This window comes from Frankliniella occidentalis, unplaced genomic scaffold (assembly GCF_000697945.3).
Source record: "Frankliniella occidentalis isolate FOCC.00 unplaced genomic scaffold, Focc_3.1 Scaffold53, whole genome shotgun sequence".
Classification (NCBI taxonomy): Eukaryota; Metazoa; Arthropoda; class Insecta; order Thysanoptera; family Thripidae; genus Frankliniella; species Frankliniella occidentalis.
In genome coordinates, this window is record NW_026267183.1 from 612482 (window position 1) to 615233 (window position 2752).

The 2752-nt window shown below is 45.6% G+C and overlaps 1 protein-coding gene across 1 annotated transcript in view; it reads right to left on the reverse strand.

Moving 5' to 3' along the window:
* Positions 1–2031: 2031 nt before the first annotated feature.
* Positions 2032–2752, reverse strand: part of LOC113210921 (uncharacterized) — a gene marked incomplete in the record, with an annotated part of 17997 nt that continues 17276 nt past the window's right edge. Inside the window, 1 exon segment of the mRNA XM_026429119.2 lies at positions 2032–2752. Within this exon segment, the coding sequence (XP_026284904.2) occupies positions 2522–2752 (231 nt within the window).

Genomic DNA, 2752 nt, shown 5'->3' on the forward strand with positions numbered 1-2752 from the left:
GGCAGGGGTCCCAGCAACGTGGCTCGCAAGCCACTTTGTGATTTGCAAATTAAATATTAATTCCAAATGAATCTGAAAACATAACTGTTCAAAGCACACAAGTTGATGGTAATTAAAATAATTTAGAAAAATGTGTTAAGACAGAGTAGTACGGTAAAAACATCACATCAAAGTTTTCCTAGAGTTGTTGGAGTTTCATGCAACTTTGCTTGTGTATTTGGAAAAGAAAGTTACAATATAAAGAACACAACATTGAAAAATAAAAGCACTTCATGATTCTCTTCATAATATTTTCCATTTATTGCTCAATTACATTTTTATGAATGTCCTCACCATACAAAAGACTAGAGAGCTTTATCAGCATGGGGAAGATCACCCAGATTTCAATTAAGGCTCTGAGAACAGGAAAATAAAAATATACTTAACATTATGTTCCGAAAGTAAAGTACTAACGGCTGTACAACTATAGAAAACATTTCTAGGACACAGAGGTACTGTGTGAAGAAATTATTTCATCACAATTTGCAGGTACATTAGACGCCTCCTCACAAGCTTCTACAAACTATTAAGGACAGCATAAAAATACATCCGCGCACATGCAATGAAGGATAACAAAACTAAAAAAATAGTCAGAAACAAACTTATTCAAAATCTCTTGGACCTCTTGACGTCAATCATCAGACAAATGTTATTACGTACTGATTCACCTTTGGTATGGTGGCTGGTTAGCACCCTGTTGAAATGCCGGAGGATACATATTGAAAAAGTTTTGCACGGCATCCTCCCAAGGCTGGAAAGCCGGGGGAGCTACTGGTGGGGGTGCTGCTGGAAGCTGTGGTCTTGGAGCTGGCCACTCCAGATAGGCGGGAGGATAATACGGCTGCTGTAAAGGGTACTGCAGGTAATGATGTGGCGCAGGCCTGGCGGCGGCGGCGGCAGGGCGTGCGTGGGCGGCAGGTGGGGGCGCACCGGCGGCGGCGGCATGGGCGGCAGGGGGCGCACCGGCGGCAGCGGCAGGGGGTGCACGTGCAGCTGCAGCGGGGGCGGCACGTGCGGCTGCAGCGGGGGCGGCACGTGCGGCAGCAGCGGGGGCGGGCGCGGGACGTGCGGCTGCAGCGGGGGCGGGACGTACGGCAGCGATGGCGGCGGCAAGCTGCGCCCGGGCGTCCGCCGGGTACAACTGTGCTCGGAGCCGGCGCCGCTCCTCCCTGCGCCGCTGCCTCTCCTCGGGCGTCTCCGGGCGCCGCTGCAGAGCCTGGAGCCGGTCCACGAGCTGCGCCGCCAGCCCGGGCGCCGCGCCGTGCACGAGGTGGTGGCGGCGGCGCTCCTGCCCAGCGAGCTGGCCGAGGCCGTGGTGGTGGCCGTGCGGCCGCTGTCGGGCCTGGGGGAGGATGGCGGTGGGGTCGTGCTTCAGGGTGGCAGAGGGGTCCCGCGCCAGGGCCTCCGCCTTGGCCTCCTCCGCCACCTTCGCCACAGCGTTCACATGCAGCTCGTCGTTGTTCGACCAGAGCGGGCACCTGCGCAAGAAAAACGCGACGATGTAAACGTGCCAGGGACAAGAGTGGTTCTATAAGGCGACGAGAAAAGCAGATATGGAATATACCGTGAAGAATGAGAGAGAAAGGGACTTGAGATGTCCACGTCTATTATAACATAACATGCAGCCATGCAGCCAACATAATGTACAACCATGCAAACAGAAAAAGGACAAGCGCAAGTTGTGTACACATAACACAAGAAATCCGAAATAAGAGAACCCAGAAAGCCTGAACCACAGATAAATAAAAAAAAAAAAAAAGACAGGAAAAGATCCACACTGAATTTCCATTCCTGACAACCTTTATAGCTTCAACAAAATATAAAATGGACTCACATGTTTCAAAAAGGTTTGCTGATATCAATTAAAGTGGTGAGCACATTTTTGAGAGATAAGGTGTTCATTGAAAAAATTTAACTGGAAGTAACTCCCTGTGCCTTTGTACTGCAGTTCATATTTAGCCAAGTTTCTTCAACTCAAAAAAGAAAAATCAATAAAAAGTGTTTTTCATTTTTAATTAACGTAATAAAATCAATGAAAAATCCTGAGCAACTACATTATAATGCTAGCCCTCTACACTGGTACAATTCATTACCAAATCAAAAAGAAAACATCAACAAAAATTGATAGATATTTTTATGGTCCTGTCTTTAAGAAGTAGACAAATCCAACAGAAAGTACTGAAATCTCAAATTTGAATATAATTTAAGAAAATTGGAACATCAGAGGATTAAATTAGATAACTAAAAACAAAATTTTGATAGATGAATAAAAAACAGACTTAAACTATGGGCAGGCAGACGACAGACGACATCTTAGGCAACCTACAGTAGTAACATAGCTAATGAGAAGTTTGACGAGTACAATGGTTCTGTAAAAAGCATCTTATGATAATAATTCTCAGCACTCATGCTTAAAAAAGGCACTAAAAATGGAGACCTACTAAAGTATTGAGAGCAGAAATTGACAACACGTACTGGAACTTCAGTACTCAAAAGAAAAATGGGATGAATTAGATGAGGAGTTAACGGAGCATGGACTATTTGGAGTAGAAGAAGAGGGCGCAGAAGAGGAGGAGAATCTGTTTGTGTCTTGTTCATTATTTGAACTATTGCTAAGATCTGATTCTCCTTCAGTATTGCCATTATTTTCTGAATTGTCATTACTGTTTTGACTAATGCTAAGATCTGTTTCTCCTCCAGAATTGCCATTATT